Raw genomic sequence first — 22,199 nt, forward strand, 5'->3', positions numbered from 1 at the left:
TTTTCAAATATAAAACTATTATTACCTTTCACTCTGTTACATCAGAAGGTAATTTAATCCCACATGAGGATCAAATTTAGTCTGGTAATATGTGTGCATTAAAGGGCCCTTGAAATGTTCAAGGTTAATTTAAAACCCATTTAAAAATGTGTTTCATTATGAAAAGCTGAAGGCAACACGCTTCCTGATTTCAAACCATATTATAAAACTACAGTAATTAAAGCAGTAATTAAAGCAGTATGATACTGACATAAAAACAGATACATGGATCAATGACACAGAATAGAGACCCCAAAAATAAACTTATGCATATATGGCCAACTAATAATTCACAAGGGAACCAAAAGATTCAATGGAGAAAGGTTATTCTCTTCAGTAAACGGTGTTTTAAAAACTGGATATTCACATAATATAATATATATATAATATATGATATAAAAGAGGACCTCTGTCATATGTCATTTACAAAAATTAACTTGAAACAGACTAAGGACTTAAATGGATTAAGGACCTGAAACCATAAAACTCCTAGAAAAAACGTAGGTGAAATAGCTTTGACTTAGCAGACTTGGCAGTAAGTTTTTAGACATGACATGAAAAGCACAAGCAACAAAAGCAAAAATCAACAGCTAGGACTATATCACACTAAAAGGTTCTGCATAGCAAATGAAACAATGCGCAAAATTAAGAGGCATCTTATGGAATGAAGGCAATATTTGCAAACCATTTATCTGATAAGGTATTAACATCCAAAATACAGAAGGAACTAAGGCAACTCAACAACAACAGCAACAACAACAACAACAAAACAATCCAACAAAAAAATAGACAAAGGGGGATCCCTGGGTGGCGCAGCGGTTTGGCGCCTGCCTTTGGCCCAGGGCGCGATCCTGGAGACCCGGGATCGAATCCCACGTCAGGCTCCCGGTGCATGGAACCTGCTTCTCCCTCTGCCTGTGTCTCTGCGCCTCTCTCTCTCTCTCTCTCTCTCTCTCTCTCTCTGTGTGTGACTATCATAAATAAATAAAAATTAAAAAAAAAAGAGTAAAAAAAAAAATAGACAAAGGACCTGGATAGAATTTTCCAAAGAAGATATGATGGCCAAAAATACATGAAAAGGTGATAAAATTTCTAATCGTCAGGGAAATGCAAATTGAAATAATAATGAAACATCACCTCAATCTTGTTAGAATGGCTATAATAAAAAAGGCAAAAGATAACAATTTTTTTAAAGATTTTATTTACTCATGAGAGACACATACATTGAGAGAGAGAGAGACAGAGAGAGACAGAGAGAGACAGAGAGAGATAGAGACATAGGCAGAGGGAGAAGCAGGCTTCATGCAGGGAGCCTGATGTGGCACTTGAGCCCAGGACTCCAGGATCATGCCCTGAGTCAAAGGCAGATGCTCAACCCCTGAGCCCACTCAAATGTACCAAGATAATAAATATTGATGAGGATGTAGAGAAGAGGGAATGTTCATGCACCATTGCTGGAAATGTAAACTGGTACAGCCCCTATAAAAACAGAATGGAAGTCCCTCAAAAAATTAAAAATAGAAGTACCACATGATCTAGCAATCCCACTTCTGGGTAAATATCAAAAGGAAATGAAATCAGTCTCTCAAAGAGAGGTCCAGAATCCCATGTTCATTAAACCATTAATTATAATAGCCATGACATGGAAAAATGAAGTGTTCACTGATGAATGAATGAATGAATAAAGAAAATGTGAGATATCTCTATCAAAATATAAAATAAAATACAACTCAGCCATAAGAGAGAAAATCCTGCCATTTGCAACAGCATGGATGGAGCTTGAGGGTATTATGCTAAGTGAAATAAGTGAGAGAAAAACTGTGTGATTCCCCTTATATGTGAAATCTTTAAAAAACACAACTCATTCGTGGTTACCAGATGCTGGAGGATGGGGAGGAATGGGGAGATGTTGGTCAAAGGCTATTGCACTGAGTGTTATAATATATGGTAGCAAATTGAATTTAAATAAAATATATACAAATAAATAAAATATTTCAAAATATATTTCAAATTCAGACACAAACGCAAATGATAAGAAGCTAATGGTCCAAAAAAAAAAAAGCCACTACCAATAACCCTTGTAGTTTTGATCTTCATTTTAATTTTAAATGCCTTGGAAACATTATCTCATTTATTCCTCACAAGACAACCTATGAGATGAGTGAGGATGATGAGCTTGGTGGGATTATTCCCATGCTGTAGATGAGGAAACTGAGAAGATAGGATAAACACGCCTAAATTCACACAGCTTGTACATGCTTGCACTGGAATTAAAAACAGCTCAAATGCCAGAGCCAGCATTGCTAACCACTACACTCTGGTATGTGTTCTAAAATCCATAAGAAAATAAAAATAATCATTCTATTTCCATGCCATGTAATAAATATTATGTTTCAAAATCCTTAATTTTTTGAAGAACTTTCTACATTATAGACAAGTGGTTCTTCAGTCCTCATTTACATTAAGACTACTGAGAATAAAATGAAATATCCCTGGAAGGGATAGAGATTGAGATTCCGATCAAGTTTAACCCCATCTATGCTGATTGTTGCTAAAGTTAGTTTCGTTAACTGCCAAGACTCTTGTGTCCTTGCCTGTAGTACCTCCATGACTGAAGGAGTATAAATTCTTCCCGCATCTGAAGAGTCTATTAAGATGCTATTCCTGGGCAGCCTGGGTGGCTCAGTGGTTTAGCGCCTGCCTTCAACCCAGGGCATGATCCTGGAGACCCAGGATCAAGACCCATGTCAGGCTCCCTGCATGGAGCCTGCTTCTCCCTCTGCTGTGTCTCTGCCTCTCTCTCTCTCTCTCTCTCTCTCTCTCTCTCTCTCTCTGTCTCATGAATAAATAAATCAAATCTTAAAAAAAAAAAAAGATTCTATTCCCAAGAGAATTAATGGAGAACACTGTGTATGGAAGACAATACTGGCTATGCATTACAAAATACAGGCAGAGTAAAAGCATGCTCCTATCCCGGGGAATATTCTCTCTAGATAAGTAGTCCAGAGTAATAGACATGAAACCATAATGAGAAATATCAGTTTCTATCTGGTAAATTATGTAAAATGGAGAAAAATGAACTCTGATGTCCAGGAAACTTTAACTAGAAGAGAGTACATCATTGAATGGAAACAGACTTTGGGGGTAGGGGGTGGTTTGTTGTAAGTTCATTCTTCAAAAATATTTATTGGAGAGTAAGATCTGACTTAGTTCTAGGTAGTCATAGCAAACAAACTGCTAACTACCTTTAGGATTCCGAGGATTTCTATTCTATAAAGCAAAACCCATTAATTTCTATTTTTCACTTAGCTGAGGAGTAATAAAAATATAAAGTACAGATATTGCTTGATGTGCAAGATGGAAAAGATAGAAACAATACTGTTCAGCAAACAGATCCAGTGGTCGATTGGGCCTCCTTTACCTTTCTGTTAATGGGTTAAAGGATAAATCATACACTTACATTATTAAAAAATTCTCTCTTGAATTGTTGAGGTAGGATAAAAGAGGATGAAACTGCTCTGTTTAGCATCTTATATATTATAGCTTCAGATTAACTTTAAATACATTTTTGTTTCTTTGTGGCCAATTTTTGTTTTGATAGCCTCCATCTGGCATTGATCTGCATTCCTTTTGTAGTCTGATTACCAGGCATGAATCAAAGAAATCAGTCGGTTCCTCTGTCTTAAGAAGCTGGGGGAAATTACCTTTTTAGATTCCTTTTTTTTGTATTTAAATTCCTTATTTAAGATAAAAGAGAGAGAGAGAGAGAGAATTCACTCAGTATTATGTCAACCAAGACCTGTCAACATAACCACGTTCATTTAATTTCTTTTACTGGTAACACAGAACTATATGCATTCTTTAATTTCTTTCTTTCTTTCTTTTCTTTTTTTTTTTTTTTACTGATAATACTTGGCATTTGTCCTTGAACCTCTTTAAAACATTCAGTTAATGGTCACGGTTATATTAGTCAAGACTTTTTATTGCAAGGGAAAGAAGCCCTACATAATTAAGTTTAAACCAAAAAGAAACCTCTTAGTTTATGTAATCCAGAAAGACAGGGGTGAAGTCATATCAGGCAAAACGAATTTGGGGCTCACACGGCAGCCTTGGTGCTTTCCCCGCCCCCTATGACTTGGTTGTCTTCTCATTATGAGAAGGCCTCATTTTCTTCTACTACATATGGGATTATCGGCTTCCCTAATCTGTGGAAGGTACCTGCCTGCACATAGACATACACATCTTCCTGGCACCATGAAGGTTAGGAACAGTCTCTCCTACTCGTGGCTCCAACAGCTTAGATGGTGAAATCTCTTGTCTTGGTGTGAATTATCTTAGTATGTCAACTATATGCCCCTTTGTGCTCAGATCTAGTTTGCCCTTCCTCTGAATATTGTACCTTGCCCACTGATTTCCAGGGGGAATCAACAAATGAGAGGCACTGGTGGGACAATGGAGGGCAGGATAAAGGGATAAACCAGAGCATTCCCACCCACTCAGCCTTGCTTCAGGTGATACTTCCACTGGCCACCGCATCTCCACCATAGTTCTGGCCCTTGCTGTAATAACCCTGCTTTTGTGATCACAGATTCATGCAGCAGCCTTCCCACATATCTAGCTCCCACGAAGTAGCACCAGGTTTTGAGCTCTGGTGACATCAATCCTTCCTTTGTGCCTCTAGCTGAAGGAGTGTTAGCTTCTTCTTACTATTACTATTCCGGGTTCCTTTGTTTTCTGTTTTGTTTGGCATCCTGGGCTTAGAAAATCTTTATAACCAGTTTACCATATGAAATTCCTTCCATTGGACCACTGAACATTGCCTCTGTTTTCTGAACTGGATCCTGACTGATAACCCTAGCATGGGTCACCAGCCCTTCACTGAACCAGTTGGCTAGATCTTGTTCATTTACCCATTCTTGTGGTAATAAGAAAGGAGAAGTGGAGCATGTTACCAGAAAAAAAATAGAAGAAAGAAAAATACGTTGGATCACTGATATTAATGGCTATCATATCAGTAATTTATTTTGATACCCTCGTTAATAAACATGAAGATCTAAATTGATTTTTTAAAAAACAGCACTACACAATAAATTGTCAGTAGTGGAAATATTTCATGTCACTTGCTTTGAAAATTCATAAATACTCTATTAAAATTCTGCCCTTTTTGCTTACAAAATAATAAGAGTAAATACCAAATAAATGAGAAAAGTAAGGGAAAGGGAAAATAGGGTAAAAACAAGATTAAGTCAGGAGTGGTGTTAGGTTACCCTTTTTCTGATTAAGAGAACTAATACATTGAAGATCTGCTGTGAATCACATGATGTTTTAAATGCCTTATTTCTCTTTCCTGAAGAATACAAAATCAGAGTTTATATACCCATTTAACAGATGAAGAAATGATGTTAAGTAATTTGCCCAAAGGCACAAAGGTAAGATGAAAACATCAGCAAGATGTTATCCTCCGTGTTTTTGGTATTCCAGAGCCTAAGCACTTTCTATTACATTATTATGCCACTAATATTTCTCCCTTGAACTGTATTGAATTGGCATTTCTTTACTCATATTTAAAAAAAAAAATCTTCACTCAGGATTCATTCATATTCACCTTCTGGTAAGATCACTTTATTGTATACTCATCTATCATAAAGTCTATCAACAGACTTCTGTAACAAAATTCACTCATATAACATCCAGAATGAATCCCTCTCTCATTTATTCACACTTCATACTTAATATTGGCACAATGTCTAACAATATGGTGTTACAAGCAGACAAATTTGTGACCAAATTAATTCCATTTTTATATACACCCCATTTCTGCCTGCCACAACATGCAATGTTTCTGAAATATGAAGAAAGTACATAATCATTTATGAAATCCTAGGTGCTGGGCATTTTCTACAGGGACATAGTTGTGAGGCTTCTTATATCTTATGGTGGCAGAGAAAATAAGAATATTATATAACACAATGTCTCTGGTTTGTTCCTCATTATTCTTTAAGAGAACCCAAGTTGCCAGGGCAGCCCCAGCAACCATTTAAGACTTTATTTGGGTGTTCCGACCCTGTGGGACAGTAACTGTGTGGTTTCCATCAAGGAAATTGCCCACTATGGCTATTAAGGTGCACACCACAGGCTGCTTCAACAACTAAATGTTGAGTGAGCAAATTCTGGAAAATTTTTCCTCTTTTATTCCTATCCATGGATATTTCTTTTTCTTTCTTTTTTTTTTTTTTTCTAGATTTGGTTTCTATTTTCTACAGTACACTGAAAGTACACCGTCTAACATAGGCTGCAATTTAGCTGTGTTCCTAGGACCATCTGTAAGAACTTATGCATTTCCTGGGAATCTGATCAATTTCCAGCAGCAATCCGCTATTTTCTCTCTGAGATTGAGGAGCCCTGCAATCAATTTTATATTTAAAAGTTTGTTTCTGCTTGAAAAAATTGAGCTCCCAATGTCCAGAAACCATTCTGTGCTTCAAAATTAATTTCCTGAATAATACATCCTTGTCATGGCTCTATTTTATTCTTTTTGATGATTGCAAAATATTCCAAGTTATGGGTATTTCACGTTTTTATCAATCTTTGCCTTATGAGTGTTCATTTGTTTCAGCTTTTTTAAAAAAAGATTTTATTTAATTATTCATGAGAGACACAGAGAGAGATTGAGAGAGAGAGAGAGAGAGAGAGAGGCAGAGACACAGGCAGAGGGAGAAACAGGCTCCAGGCAGGGAACCTGATACGGGACTCAATCCCAGGTCTCCAGGATTATGCTTTGGGCTGAAGGTGGTGCTAAACTGCTGAGCCACCGGGGCTGCCATGTTTCAGCTTAGTTTTTATGCTACTATGAACAAGGCTGTAATGCACATTCTTTTGAAAAATTCCTTATATACTGGTACTTTATTTTTTTCTTTTTTTTTTTTAGAGAAGGAAGGAGAGAAAGAGAGAAGAAGGAGAGAGAATCCCAAGCAGCCTCCACACAGCATGGAACTGTCATGGGGCTCGATCTCACGACCCTGAGATCATGCATGACCTGAGCCAAAACCACTAGTCAGAGGCCCAACTGACTGACTAGGTGCCCCTAGTGTTTTATTTTTTTGAGGATAGATTCTTAATAGTAGGAGCGTTGACCTAATAGATATTAGTATATTGCTTTTTCAAAAAGGCAGCAAAACACATATTTCCACCTTTGGGTATGATTATATTTTTCTCCATATTCCCAATAAAATGTGTTTATTTATTTATTCAAAAAGATAAAATCCTTGCTTTTAATATATTTATTTACATTAGTAGTCAAGAAAACTAATAAGTGAATAATATGATGATGACACAAATATACTGTGAAGAAAAATAAAGCAAGTTTGGGGTAGAAATAGGGATGTCTATTTTAAATAATTTGGTCATAAAAAGCTTCTCCAAGGACATGCTATTTTGATAGACATTTAATGAAGTGAAGGAGTAGGCCATGTAATATCTGGAGTGGAAGGAGGTTTCTAGAAAGAAGGAAGAGGAAATGCAAGATGTCAGCAAAGAGCTTGACACTTATATGGATGGGCAATGGGGAGTCAGTGGGGATCAGGCAAAGACCAAGTGTAAGATTATTGTCGAATGGTGGAGGAGAGATTTCTGGGATTTGGTGAGAAGTGGTCAGACAAATATTCACAACAAATATTAAAGGTAGAGCTGATGGGAGATGCTAATGTTCAGATGTGAAGTTTAAGAAAAAGAGATACACATGAATAATTCCTAGGGTTTTTAACCAAACTCTAAAGGTTTCGAAATAATTTTAGATTCATGGCAAAGTTGCAAAAATAGCACAGAATTAGCTAAACCCTTTGCTCAGCTTCCCGCAGTGTTAACATCTTACATAACCATGGTACAGTTGTCCAGACTAAGAAGTTAACATTGTTATAGTTTATTATTATATTAGCTAAACTACAGACTCTTTTCAGATTTATTCATGGATATTCTTTTTCTTTTCTAATAAGATCTACTCAAGGATCCCAAGTCAAATTTAGTTATCATATCTTGTTATTTTCCTTTGATCTGAGGTGGTTTCCCCGTCTTTCCTTGTTTTTTATAACCATTATGTTTTTGAAGAGCTTAGTTAGACTGTTCCTCGATTTTAGTTTTCTCTGGTGTTTTCTCATGATTACATAGGAATTGTGGCTCTGGAAGAGGAAAGCCACAGAGTTGAAATGCTCTTCTTGTCCGATTATATGAGGGGCTGGATGATAACCAGCAGGCTGCATCACTGGTGATGCTGTTAGCCACTTGGATAAAATGCTATCTGCCACGTTTCTCCAATTTATCATTACTTTTTCCTCTTTCTGCATTCTAGTCTCTGGAAGTAACTTACTAAATACGGCTCACACGTAAGATAGGGGGTGGGTAAAGTGTTCCACTTCCTGAAGGGGAGAAACATCCAGATATATTTTTTGGAATACTTATAAGAAAGACTTGTTCCTTCTAACCTATTTATTTATTCAGTCATTTATTTACATCATAATTGACTCATAGATATTTATTTCATTCTTTGGGTTATAATCTAATACTGTTATCATTATCATCATCATTTTTATTTTTGCTTAAATTATTTTAACTCTGATCATTGAGAGTTCTTTCAGGTTGGTTCCTGTATCCTTTTGATATGCTTGTGCCTATTTTTTTTCCTTTCCCTTCCTTACTTTCCATCACTCTAGGATACTTCAAGTTCATTTTGTGTTTTCCCTGCCCCAGTCCCAGAATCAGCCATTTCTCAAGGAGCTACATTTTTATTACGAGTCACTGGGTAAATACTGATATCATTTACTTCACTGGAAAGACTAGAGTAGGAGGAGGAAGCCTAGATATGTTATTTTCTTTCTTTCTCTCCCATCTTTCCTTCCTTCCTTTTCTCCTTTGTTTCTTCCTTCGTTTCTTTCTTTCATTTTATTATTATTATTATTGTTATTATTATTATTATTATTATTATTATTATTATCATGTTAACTTTCAAAAGTATATTAGCCATTCAAGAGGAGCTGTGGAACAGGCAGTAGATATAAGAATCTACAGCCCAGAGAAGTGGTTCAAGCTAAAGAGCTAAATTTGGGATTCATAAATAAATGGTGGCATTTAAAGACATTAGACTGGATCTGCTTTTGTAAGAAAGAGTCAGAGAGAGGAAATCTCAGTCCTCAATCTACTAAAGGATTTAGGTGTCAGGAAGATTAGAAGAAATTAGGCAAGAGGTTAAGAAAGGACAGCAAATGAGGTAGGAGATAAGCCTACTTCGTGCATGGTGTCCTAGAAGCCAAGTAAAAAAGAAAAAGAAAAAAAAAGGAAAGAGATTATCTGAGTCAAATTCTCTTGAGAGACAATTTGCGATTTGGTTTGTCAAAATCCAAGTTCACTGCTGACATAGGGAAGTGCTACTTCAGTGGAGTTGTAAAAACGAAGCCTAATTTGGAGGAGTTCAATATAGATTTGCATCTAAGCAATGGAGAATGCCCTCTCTGGGGAAGTTGCTATAAAATGGACTTGAGAAATAAGATGATGAGATGGGAAACTGTTGTAAAGGGATTTTTAAATTAAGTTTTAAATTTTAATTCCAGAATAGGTAACATACAGTGTAATACTAGTTTCAGATGTACACTATAGTGATCCAACAATCTATACATTACTCAGTGCTCATCAAGATAAGTGTACTTTTAATCCTCTCCATCTATTTCACTCATCTCCCCACCCACCTTCCCTCTGGTAACCATCTGTTCTGTATAGTTAAGAGTCTGTTTCTTGGTTTCTCTCTCTCTCTCTCTCTTCCTTTGCTCGTTTGTTTTGTTTCTTAAATTCCATGTATGAGTGAAACATATGGTATTTGTCTTTCTCTGACTGACTTATTTCACTTAGCATAATACTCTTTAACTCCATCCATGTTGTTGTAAATGGCAAGATTTCATCCCTTTTTATGGTTGAATCATATTCTATTATGTATATATATACCACATCTTCTTTATCCATTCATCTATTGATGGGCTGCTTCTATAATTTGGGCATTGTAAATAATGCTGCAACAAGCATTGGGGTGTAAGTTTCCCTTCGAATTAGTGTTTTTTGTAATTTGGGGGGTAAATATCCAGTAGTGCAATTACTGGATTGTAGGAAAGTCCTATTTTTAATTTTTTGAAGAACGTCATACTGCTTTCCACAGTGGCTGCACTACTTTGCATTCCCACCAACAGTGCATGAGAGTTCCTTTCTCTCCCCATCCTAACCAAACCTAGCTGTTTCTTGGGATTTTGATTTTAGCCATTCTGACAGGTGTGAGGTCATATCTCATTGTGGTTTTCATTTGCAATTTCCTGGTGATGAATGATGTTGAGTATCTTTTCATGTGTCTGTTGGCCATCTGTATGTCTTTGAAGAAATGTCTGTTCATATTTTCTGCCCATTTTTTAATTAGAATTTTTGCTTTTAGGGTGTTGATTTTATCAATTTTTTTAAACAAATATATTTTGGATATTAACTGTTTTTTGGATATGTCATTTGCAAATACCTCCTCCCATTTGGTGGGGTACCTTTTAGTTTTATTGATTGTGTTCTTTGCTGTGCTTTTTATTTTGATGTAGTCCTAGTAGTTTATTTTTGCTTTTATTTTCTTTGGCTTGTGTCTAGAAAAATAGTGCTAGAGTTGATGTCAGAGAGATTACTGCCTGTGCCCTCTTCTAGGATTTTTATGGTTTCAGGTCTCACGTTTAAATATTTAATTCATTTTGAGGTTTATTTGTGTGTATAGTGTAAAGAAGTGGTACAGTTTCCTTCTTTTGCATGTAGCTGTCCAGTTTTCCCAATACCATTTGTTGAAGAGACTTTTTCCCATTGTATGTTCTTTTCCTCCTCTGTTGAAGATTAATTGACCATATAAGTGGGTTTATTTCTGGGTTTTCTATTCTATTCCATAGACCCATGTGTCTGTTTTTGTGCTAGTACCATACTGTTTTGATTACTACAGCTTTGTAACATAGCTTGAAGTCTGAAATGGTGATACCTCCAGTTTTGTTTTTCTATTTCAAGATTGCTTTGCCTGTATGGGGCCTTTTGTGGCTCCATGTACATTTTAGGATTGTTTGTTCTGGTTCTGTGAAAAATGCTGTTGGTAATTTAATAGGGATTGCATAAAATGTGTGGCTTGCTTTGGGTAGTATAGACATTTTAACAATATATATTCTTCCAACCATGAACATGGAATGTCTTTCCATTTCCTTGCGTCATCTTCAATTTCTTTCATCATTAGATTGCAGGTCTTTCACCTCTTTGGTTGTTTATTCCTAAGCATTTTCTCATTTTTGGTGCACCTGTAAATGAGATTGTTTTCGCAACTTATTTTTCTGCTGCTTCATTTTTAGCATATAGAAATGGAAAAGTATGTGCATTGATTATATATCCTACAGCTTTACAGAATTCATTTATCAGTTCTGGTAGTTTCTTGGTAGTCTTTTGGGTTTTCTGTATACATCTGCAAATAGTGAAAGTTTTACTTCTTCCTCGCCAATTTGGATACCTTTTATTTATTTTCATTGATTGCTGCAGCTAGGACTTCCAGTACTTCCAGTACTTGCTGAATAGTACTTCCAGTACTTTTTTAAAGTTGGGAGATACCACAACGTATTTGCAGACAGTTGGGAATAATCCAGTAAAAGGAAGGAATGGGGGAAGAATGATCCAAGAGCAAGATAAAATAATCACAGTAGCAAAGACCTAAAATTGGTGAGAGGAAATGGAATCCAAGAGAAGGGATTGATCTTAGGTTGGCGAGAGAAGTGTCTTCATTCTAACAGGATTGAAGACTGACTATATCAGTATAAATATCAAGGGTATACAAGATATAGATAAAAAGAGGAAATTGAATCGTTGTTCTTTGAATTTTCCTAGAAGCAGTATCATAAACTGAGAGAAAGGAGATGAGAAGAAATGTTGGAGAGTTGCAAAGAAGCAGAGGTGCTTCTGTTAGTAGTATCATAGGGTTGAAGTCTGTGGTCATATATCAAGAGCTATGGCAGTGATACAATATCCTACATTTTCTCTAGTCATAATTATCTGTTCAGCAACTATGAGTAGTTTCATAGGAAGAGAGCTGATTTTGGCCAAGTGATTTTTTAAATAATCATGCTGATTTGAAAAGGAGAGAGAAAAGTCTTGGAGGTGAGACTATATGCAAGGATAGTCTACCATATTGAATAAGAGACCCTAAATTAGATGAGTAGAAAGTATTAACATGAGTGGAGGGAGTGAAAAATGTGTAAAGGTCAAGAAACACTTTTGTTTGTGAGATTTATAAACAACTTGCAACCTTTTGTTATAAAGGTTTTTTAAGGCTTCCCTGTAACCTGCTGATCCTAACTGCCCTTGTGATCATAGAGCCTGAAACATCTTTTTAATCTCTTCTAATCTGTTTTATCAAGTTTGTACCTCTTCTTGGGTCAATTTCACTAATTGAAAATTTTCTAGAGAATTATATAATTCTTCAGGTTTTAAAATTTTTATCTAAGTTTTCACCTAGATTTTCTTATAAATCTTGCAAATTTCCTGTATTTGTTACCTCTTTTCCCATGTGTTAAATAGAGATCCGTCTGAACAATTCCAGAGAAATGTTTGTAAACTTTTGAGCACAGCTGATTGAGTAGAGGAATCCCATGGTGACTACCTGATACATAAATACCTAATTAGGACTGATTTAATTTGTTTTGATAACTCTTGTCCACTTTACTGAAATGGAACGACTAAGTGCTATCATTTTAGAAAACTTTTTGGTCGTGTGATACTACTTTATTATAGTTCAACACATGTTAGGAAAACATGACAATTCATTTTTTGTTGTTTGGTAAATGAGTAGATGCTGCATGTATTTTGATAACTGCACGTCAACTGTGTGTGGAGTAGGAAATTAGAATGGTGTTGTTACTTAAGAATTAATTCTAAGTAGAATCAATGTGACTGTTAGTGAGGTTTTATTCTTTTAGGAAGTCAAACTCTACATGGCAGATTCATCTTTCCTGCTAGATTCTTTTGCCCTAGGCCCTTTGTTTCTGTCAGGAAGCTGTCCTTCAGAGAGAATGATGCTTTTACTGGTTGCAGGCATATTAATTATAGAATACTCTACTTTAAGATGCAGTTGCAAATGCAATTTAACTCTTGCACTGAGCTTCTAAGTCTTATTATCACCTTAGAAATAGTGAACAGCAAAATCACCTTTCTTCACTCGTGGTCACACATTGACATTTCCTTCGGACGTACTAAAACTGATATGAGCCAGGCTTCCAGACATGCAGAAATGGTCAGCCTGGGGTTCTTAAATTCTGTGATCCTGAGAGGAACAAGTTTATTCTCAAAAACGTGGCAAGAGATTTGCAAGAGATTTTTTTAAAGATAGGAACAAGATAAGAGTGTATCTTAAGCAAGTTATATTTCCTTATAGTTAATCAATGAATCATTCATTCAGAATAATACAAGATGATCTTATGTTCAGTCAAGACTACAACTGAAATGTGACCTTCAGTAACCTCAGTGAAGTCTCGCATGATTATTGATCAAAACATGCCAACAGGAGCTTTGTGCCTCATTGGCCTGCTAAAAGTGCCCGTTAGGGAAAATGTTGAACATGGGAGAGTGCCTTTACCCTTGCCGCTCCAAACAGCTGCTGAGATTTGTAGGATGGTTTGCACTAAGGTCCATGGGCAACCAGGAAACCAAAGAATCTTGGTAGTATGAGAGGTGATATTTGCTATTCCCTCTAGCTCTGCAAGATTGCAGAAATTTCTAAAAGTGAAAAACTAGGGCTCAGGGAATTTCTTAATCAAATCCTAGATTTTAGAAAAGACCAGATAGGAACCATGAATGTTAGATGCACATTCCTAAATCATAGCATAGTAATTTTATGTTAATGTTAATTTTCATAGAATTTATCATCATAAACTGAGCTTCTTCAGATGAACACCACAAAAATTTATGAGGACAGTGATGTTGCATTTACATTAGTATACATGTTTCTGGTATTCCATAAATGTCACTCTCCTTGAATATTTTCCTTAGTGCCTGGGATGGTTATATTTGTCCACAAATCAGTCTTAGATGTCACCTTGTCACTGCTAAGGCCACCCATAGGAGGACTGGGACCCCTTCAAGTACTGGTATAACAGGCTATGCCAGGGGTATCCACTTTAGGTCATGATTCCTTTATAGACATAGGATTCCAGGAAAATGGCAGTCCCCACCTATCTTGCATAATACATCACCACTGATGTGCCCAGAGGCCTTGCAGGGGAAGAATACCAGCCCCTAGACTTTTCTGAGAGATACACTACCTATGGGTTATTCCTTTACAAAGTTGCCTGGGTCTCAGCATGAGTGCTCTTGATCCATAGATCTTAGCACAATTCTATAAATGCTGTCATGTATGTGTCCACACACTTCCTCACACAGTCTCATACAGCCCAAGTCCCCAAGTCACATCCAGAGAACCAAGGTGCTGAGTTGGAATGGTTTCCAGCAATAACTACAGCACCCTGTGCCCAGAGCTAGCATTGATCTTCAGATGCCCAATCTTGGAACTTTGCATTGAAAATGACATGTTCTTCCAGAATTATTTTTCCTTTGTGATGAGCTCCTTCCAGGGCCTTGACTGGCCTAAGGTTAGTCCTGTCCATTAAATATATGCTTATATATTTGACTTTCAAACAGGTCAGAGTTTGGGTTCCTTTTTCCATTACCAAGGGTCCTTTGGCCTCGTCTAAATTACATGGTAATTGCAGGTATGTAAATTTAGATACTTTTGTTTTTCTCAATAGACTACCTTAAATGCCTATAAAAAGTCTTTTATTTATTTAGTTGTAAAATACAATTCTGTTTTCAATTCCAGTTTTAACAATAGTGGTCAAAAACACTCATCTCTTTCTTCAGATTTAGCTACATGTCAAATATAGAGCAGTTAGTTTTCGTATTTATAAAATAAGGAGACTGAATTAGATAGCAGTTTCCTCTTTTTTTAAAAAAGATTTTAGTTGTTTATTTGAGAGAGAGAGTGCACGGGAGAGAGAATACACAGGGGAAATAGCAGAGGGAGAGGGAGAAGCAGGCCCCCCTGCTGAGCAAAGAGCTCCATGTGGGGCTCAATCCCGGGACCCCAAGATCATGACCTGAGCGGAAGGCAGATGCCTAACTGACTGAGCCACTCAGGCACCCCTATTTTTTTTAATAAAAGCAAAACCTTTTTATTTTTAGGATAAAATCTAAAATAATACCTCAATAGGTAAAAATGACTTTAAATAATATGGAATTCATTGTAATTAACAAGAAAATTTAAATTGAGATTATAAATGACATTTATAGACATAATGCAGCATCTAACTTATTTTTAATATTTTGTTTTAATTGCAAATAATTTGCAAAGTCTTTATTCAATGGATATATTATGAGCAGGTAGAGAGATCTGTTAATATACTTGGTTACTGGTTTTTAATTGCTTGAACTGCAATCTTCAGGACATGTAGATATCATTAACAGAGAAGATGGAAAAGTTATATTCTGAAATATTCCTCAAAATTAGTGCAACAGACAATGCAAGTAATTGTTTCAGCGGTCTTAAGTATGCCATATTCTAGGATATAATGTTTTCAACGGAGTTTAAGATATTTAAAACTATACTTAAAACTGAATTTTGAATCAATCTCTCCGAAATTTCTTAAGTTCTTCTGCTGAATCTGGACTTCCTCAGAACCACACTGGACTAATAATGTCTAGTTATCTCTATAATTCTAACCATAATTTGGTAACACTTGTGAGTGAGTACTATGGATATTCTAGTCTGTTCTAAATCCATGTATACATACAGATATACATAAAGTTTAAAAGAAGAAAGAAGCATCCAGAGACACAATGTGCCTGAGAACTTTTTTCCTTAAAGATTTTGATGTTTTAAGCTTATTTGAACAACCTCAGCCTATGTTGTTTGCTCATGCTATTTCTTCTTCAAGCAACTCATATATAGTATTTCTACACTACCTATTGTTATTGACCATGGTCTATGATAGTTCATTTCTAGCAATTGTGGAAATAATAAATGAACCACTGTTCACAAACTTCTCTACCTCATCATTAAGGAAAACTTACATTTGTATATGACAAAATTATTTACTTTAACATGTTAGAATGGAAAGTTCATTAATTCTTTTTTTTTTAATTCTTTTTTTAAATTTATTTATGATAGTCACACACAGAGAGAGAGAGAGAGAGAGAGGCAGAGACACAGGCAGAGGGAGAAGCAGGCTCCATGCACCGGGAGCCCGATGTGGGATTCGATCCCGGGTCTCCAGGATCGCGCCCTGGGCCAAAGGCAGGCACCAAACCGCTGCGCCACCCAGGGATCCCCATTAATTCTTTAGAGAAAATGATTATGTACACTTTAGTATGAGAAAAATACAAGTGTATAATTACTGTGAGGATTTCATCACCTTCTAAATTATTGCATTAATAATTTTGAATTATGGCACTGTAATTTCAAATATAAGATTTTTCTTAAAATGTGTTTATTTTAAATTATTTATAATTTGTCTAAATTATTTTCTTAAAGCCTAAGGTATCTTAAAACCAAGCCATGTAAATGTTGGAGTTAATTTTATTATTAAATAGTTTCCTTTAAGCAAATCAGAAAACAATAAATATTCATCGTGATCTCTATCAACTATTTAGCTATATCATTTTGGTTGAGTTTCCTGGATTTTTGTTTGTCTTGAAGCTATGAATCTCCTGGAAACCAGAAAGTTATTGTAATCTAATGTAATGCTGATTAATAAGATGAAATGTCTTTAGCTTCTTGCACGTAGTAATATTTGTTTATTGATTAGAAATTTGCTACATTCTTCTAGGATGGATATTCTTTCTGCTAAATTATATACGGTGTGATTATTTAGTTCTATATTTAATGCCTTGTTTGTATTTCAAGATTCTTTCCTGTGTCGCATTATATTTACATCATGTAGTTAGCTTTTCTTTTTGCAAATATAACTTTATATGACATATTGACATATTTTCTTTTTTAAGGAAAAAATAAGGAGATATCAACAGACTGAAAAGATGTTTTCAGAAGCATAGAGTCTTCAGGAAGATACTGGAGTTCATGAGATCTCAAGGTTAGCAGTCTACACATTATTTTCATGCTTTTACAGATCTGAGATATAAACTGTTCCAAGTTGTTCCTGCTGAAGTGTAATTGAATACTAAGAATACATGTTTACTTAAAATACATATTTTAATGAGATCTCTTCAAAATCTTTAAAAATTCATTTATACCAGAAATCTATTGTTTAATTCAACTGGGGATGTTTAAAGGAAATGTTGCTTCAGTAGAAAACCTTTGGTTATTAAAATTTGCTTTGTTCTTTATAATGGGTAGCACTGTTAGAATACAAATAAATAAATATTAAGCATCCTTATAAAATTTTATTTCTGATTTGTTTAAGAAATGTAATCTACTTTGCACAGTTTTCATTTATTTGTATATCTTTGGCTGCAACATATGCATATACACAAATAATTTAGAAGGATAGATGATCATCAACCTTCTACAATCCTTTGAAATTCACTCCCTGACTTTCCCTAAGTACAGTCAAAGAAATTATGCTTTTGTTGGAAAATGTGGCCTCAATAAAATGACTGTTTATATGAAGGAGCAGAAGGGTTTTTGAGAACCTTCTCTATGTTGCTTAGAGTCCTAAGTCTGGAAAAGAAAAGCAAAATAAAACAGCTTATTAAATAGCTTGTAATAGTAACCTAATATAAAATACTCATTTGGAAGTTTGAATTACAGTGTAAGTTGAAATAGTTTATTCTCATGGGATAGCTGGAGAAAATGAATGATTTCTTCCTTCTTTATTTTGTAGGACCCAATATCAAAAACTCATAATTTAAAATGAGAAAATATTGATGATCTTTTATTTTGATTGCCTTGGTCAGGCTTGTCTTCTACATCTTCTACATCTTTCCTCACTCATCCAAGGATATATTCATTCAAAATTTATTTAGGACTTACCATGCACATGGCAATGGGCTAAGTGCTTTGGTTGTTTCAAAATGAATAAGATATGATTCTTCTCAAGAATTGCCCAACCAATATGTTACTCAGAAATTAATTTTATTATTAACACAAGCAACAGATAAATAGACAATCCAGATTTAAAAGGGCATGTAATGAATTCTAAAGTGCAAAGAGAATTATTTGGGGATTGTTCATATCTTCACATTATGGCTTTTATTAGCCTAGCATAGTGAGAGTTTATACCAATGGGAGTGTTGTAATCTATTACAACCCACACCCAATTGACATTTAATAAAGTAACTCTTCAAGTACAACACAAGTAATATGAGATTTTAAAAAAGAAGCTTCTGTTTTTGCCACAACTGCAAATTTAATGTTGTAGAAAGTAGTTATGCAAACATCTATGAAAAGAACAAAGATGAGCATTGCCTACTTGGTGTTCTTTTTTTATTTCCAGTATATTCAGCTTCATTATTAAGCTCACCAGAGAATTAAATCATTTCCCCAATGACCTAGAAAGGCATGTATGTAGGTTTGAAAGGATTGAAAGCTATAAACCTCTAAGGGATCCACACACATATAGTAGCTGGATGAGTAAAGAATTTACAGCTGTGTGGGAGTCCAGACTGCTTGAAATGGTGTTGCATACCACTGTGCTCCTCATGAAAAGCTTTTAAAAAGGTGATATCTGAATAAGCGAAAACAGATCAAGTCATTAAACATAGTAAAACTTTTTTGAAAAGTCAGTGAAGACATCTCCTGCTTAATTGCACCATTAGATAAGTGGTTAGATTAATTTACATAAGAGCCACAATCATTCAACAAGTATTTATTTATCAAGTGCCTACTATGTGCATGGGAGCAACAGCAGTGAATAAAACACCAGTATTTTCGCCTCAGTGGAAATTACATTCTAGAGGGTGAAAATATATAAGCAATAAAAAAATAATTATATATTATGTTAGGTGGTTAGAGTGCTATGAAGAAAAAGAAAATAGGAAAAGGAATATAGACTGTAGAGTTGGAGTGTTAAAATAAGCTGAATGACTTAATATTGCATAGTTTATACAAAAGAAATAGATACTACCTTTGCCCAAATAGTGCCAACTGAAAATGAATGTTATGAAATATGATGCCTGCTGGTGAGTTTTCTAAATCATCATTTGTTAAAGTAAATGTTGTTAATGTATATAAAATAGCTAGTATGTGTCTTAATTTCACCAGAAAGAAAAGATGTATTTTTAAAATGATAATATACTTACTACTTAATACACCACACTTACTACATGTACAGAAAATGTCAAAATGTTTGCAATAAAGGCACAGTTGGATTAGTCCAATCACTTACTAAAGGGGTAAAGGCTATGACTATTCATCTGTGTAGGGGAGAAAATTAATCCAATTTTTTTGAATTGAATAAATATCATGAGCCTAAGTAGTTATAGATCTCTATGATGATACATATAGATGACACTTGGTGCTAAAAAGCTCTATATAATTGTCTTTCTGTTGCTTCATCAACAGTCTTGTTATCATTTTAGGAGAGCCCTAACTACTGGGACTAAAGACAGAAGGGAGTTATTTAAATACCATCTCGTTCCCATAGTACTAATTTTTTAAAGGACACATGTCTTTCTTTGTACATTTAGTAAAAGATATATGCAGATTTGGAAATTAAAATATTAATCTATTTGTGATCATCAACAAATGAGTTATCAAGTTTCTTTTGATGGTAACCTGGTTGGAATTTTCTATGAGATGTTAAGAAACATTAAGTACAGAGTAGCACAGGGATCTGGAGGTGTGTATGGCCCAGATGACCTGTGCATTTTTTGCAACCCATCTAAACTATAGATGAATGCGTCACAAGGTTTCACTAACTTGATATTTAGAAAAAGAAGTTAAATCGATTCTTTTTCTGTGTTAATAAGTCAATGCGAAAGGAATATCTAACCATCCAAATAAGCAAAAATTGGATTAGGAGGTCTCAAAACCTATCAAATATTGTAACTTCTTCAATATTACAAAAGTCAGATATTGTAAATAGTATATCATCTAAAAGAAATAAATTCCAGTATTGAAGTACTACAAGAACGATGCAGTGGGGGTGACAATTATTTGGGAGGTCTATTTTAATTAAACCAAACCAGAGAGTACTCATTACATGTAGTATGAACAGAACAGACAGTCAAGTCTATGAGTTTGACCAAAAAGAGGCAACTGGTACTCTCTGCTTTGGGAAAACCAAAAGAAAAGAAAACATAAGAGATGCAGAAGACTAGTAGAAGGTTATAAAGAAAAGAAAGACTTATTAAAATATGTTTTTTAAACTTAAAATTTTTTTATTTAAATTCAATTTAGTTAACATATAGTATATTATTTAGTTTCAGGGGTGGAATTTAGTGATTCATTACATGCAAATAACAAGGACTTCTCATGTAATTTCACTGTGTCAGAGATAAATTCCTTCCAAACCAATATTAATCTTTTTTGTATTCATCTGGAAGCTTCAAAGGAAGCTAGAAACTCTACTGTTTAAGGGTAACTGAAATGTGACTTATCAAAGGCAAGTAGAAAATTTAAATTCCCTTGCTTTCATCCTCCCTATATTCGCTTTCTAAAAGTTAAACCGAGAAATAATTTATAAATTCATATGACAAATCCAGTTCCCCATGGACTGACTCTTCCATCCTCTTGCAAACCACCACCCAGAAATAAACATTTTTGAATATCACATTACGTGGCATGCTCATGCCCTGGGTGGGGCCTTCTCCACCTTTCTTCAGTGGTTCTCCAGATGATTTCCTACCATTCTCACTCTTTCATCAGTCTTATAAATAGTTTAATCCAACTTTCTCAACCTCAATAATATTGACATTTTGATCAGATAATTCTTTATTGTGTAGGCAATGTTGTGCATTGTAGGAGGTTCAGTAGCATCCCTGGCAGTAGACACCAGGAGTACTCCTCACCTTCCATTGGGAAAACCAAAAATGTCTCTAGATGTTGCCTTTGTAAAGGCCCCTTGGGACAAATTATCCCAAGATGAGAACCACTGATCAAACCCTAACCTCCACAACCTCAATAAACATCCCCCCCATATCAACCACAAAGCCTCCTAACCACCTTCAGTATCTTGTTTTCAATTAAAACTCAACGAAAACACTTGACAGCTTCTCTTATTACTGTGAAACTCACCTCTGTCTGACCATCTATGTGGTTTTAGTTTTCTTTTATTTGCCTTTATCTGGCCTTGTGTCGAAAATGTGTCATACGACATAATGAATGGATATGAGGAAAATTAGGGAAAGGGAAAAATAAGGTAAGAAGAAGCTTAAGTCAGGAGTGGTGCTAGGTTACAAACGACATAAACCCTTTTTCGTTTCACTTCTTTTTCTTTGAATTCATGGAGACTTGGATTTTTCCATGTTCTCCAAGTCTTGCTTGAAATTTAGCTTGGGCACCAGGAGCTTAATCTCTACATTTCTACAGCCTGTCCTTTCTTACACTGTACCTGCAGTCTTCAATCCAGTAGATAGGGAACCTTCTCTTTTCTCACACCCAGGCCCAAAAGTACTGCAGGATGAAATGATCCACTCTGCAGATTTATGGTTTTCTAATCCAAGTTAGCTCCTCGATAGCATCCACTAATCCTTTCGCTCTGACCATGGTCAGCCACTATTTCAAAAGTTTATCACCCCACTCCAGCCATGCAATCTCTCCCCTTCATTCTCAGTTGCACCTGCTATTTTAACAAGAAAATTGAGGTTATTGTGTGGAAACAACTCGTGCATCCTTGCAATTCCCTCCAGCATCAAACAGCTACATCTATCAACACTCTTTCTTTCCTCCAATCTTAAATGATCAGGAATCCTTCCTATTCAAGGCAAAGCCTGTGTTTGATTGTATTCCCTCTCACTGATGCTGAGGCTTTTGGCCAGTAGTTATTTCGTTTTTGTCCTTTATCTTCAACCTTTTCTCCTTTGCTCACTCTTTTCCTTCAACCTGTATACATTCTTCAAACTTCCATCCTAAAAAGTAAATTGACAAACAAAAACAAACTGACCTCTCTCTTCAGTAGATTTCA

The 22,199-nt window shown here is 35.3% G+C and overlaps 1 protein-coding gene across 2 annotated transcripts in view; it reads left to right on the plus strand.

Moving 5' to 3' along the window:
• Window positions 1–22,199, plus strand: part of CSRNP3 (cysteine and serine rich nuclear protein 3) — a 189,327-nt gene that overhangs the window by 26,906 nt on the left and 140,222 nt on the right. Inside the window, exons 1-2 of one of the 2 annotated variants that reach the window (XM_038584503.1) lie at window positions 14,769–14,831; window positions 17,119–17,207. In XM_038584503.1, coding sequence (XP_038440431.1) covers window positions 17,195–17,207 — 13 coding nt within the window. In that variant the 5' untranslated portion in view covers window positions 14,769–14,831; window positions 17,119–17,194. Of the gene's footprint in view, window positions 1–14,768; window positions 14,832–17,118; window positions 17,208–22,199 lie in introns of those variants that run through there. The other variant, XM_038584502.1, reaches the window with a different exon arrangement.

The sequence above is a fragment of the Canis lupus genome, chromosome 36, assembly GCF_011100685.1.
Source record: "Canis lupus familiaris isolate Mischka breed German Shepherd chromosome 36, alternate assembly UU_Cfam_GSD_1.0, whole genome shotgun sequence".
NCBI lineage: Eukaryota > Metazoa > Chordata > Mammalia > Carnivora > Canidae > Canis > Canis lupus.